The sequence below is a fragment of the Calidris pugnax genome, unplaced genomic scaffold (genome assembly GCF_001431845.1).
Source record: "Calidris pugnax isolate Ruff unplaced genomic scaffold, ASM143184v1 scaffold278, whole genome shotgun sequence".
NCBI lineage: Eukaryota > Metazoa > Chordata > Aves > Charadriiformes > Scolopacidae > Calidris > Calidris pugnax.
In genome coordinates this window covers 75,594-76,102 of record NW_015090988.1, presented here as the reverse complement: position 1 = coordinate 76,102, position 509 = coordinate 75,594, and the positions used below count along the sequence as shown (strand labels likewise).

The 509-nt window shown below is 73.5% G+C and overlaps 1 protein-coding gene across 1 annotated transcript in view; it reads right to left on the bottom strand.

The window, feature by feature from the left end:
* Nucleotides 1-509, bottom strand: part of THAP7 (THAP domain containing 7) — an 18,448-nt gene that overhangs the window by 7,643 nt on the left and 10,296 nt on the right. Inside the window, exon 5 of the mRNA XM_014954039.1 lies at nucleotides 406-503. Within this exon, the coding sequence (XP_014809525.1) occupies nucleotides 406-503 (98 nt within the window). The remainder of the gene's footprint in view (nucleotides 1-405; nucleotides 504-509) is intronic.

Below are 509 nucleotides of genomic sequence, written 5' to 3'. Positions count from 1 at the left end.
CCCCGCGCAGCCGCTGCTCCTCAGCCTCCGCCCGCAGCGCCCGCAGCCGCCGCCCCGAGGCCCGCGCCGCCCGTCTCAGCGCCGCCCGCGCCCTGCGCCCCCACACCCCGTCACCGCGGGGACACCGGGGGCACCACCACGGACCCCATGGCACCGCCCTTTGGACACCAAAAACCACCCCGAGACCACCCTGGGCCACCCGGGACCAACTGGGACCATCTAGGACCAACCTGGTGCCACCCAAGCCCATCCTGGGCCATCTTGGCCCACCCAAGATGGCCTTGCTCCCCCCTCCAAGATCACCCTGGTGCCACCCAAACCCACCTTGGGACCATCTAGGACCACCCTGGTGCCACCCAAACCCACCCTGGTGCCCCCCATCCCCTCGTTGCCCCCCGTCCTCACCCGGCCTCTCTCCGCAGCAGCTCCTGGAGGTGCTGGCAGCGGGCGCGCAGGGCGGCCTCGGGGGTCCCGGGGGGCACCCATGGGTGCTGCTGCCGCCCCTCCAG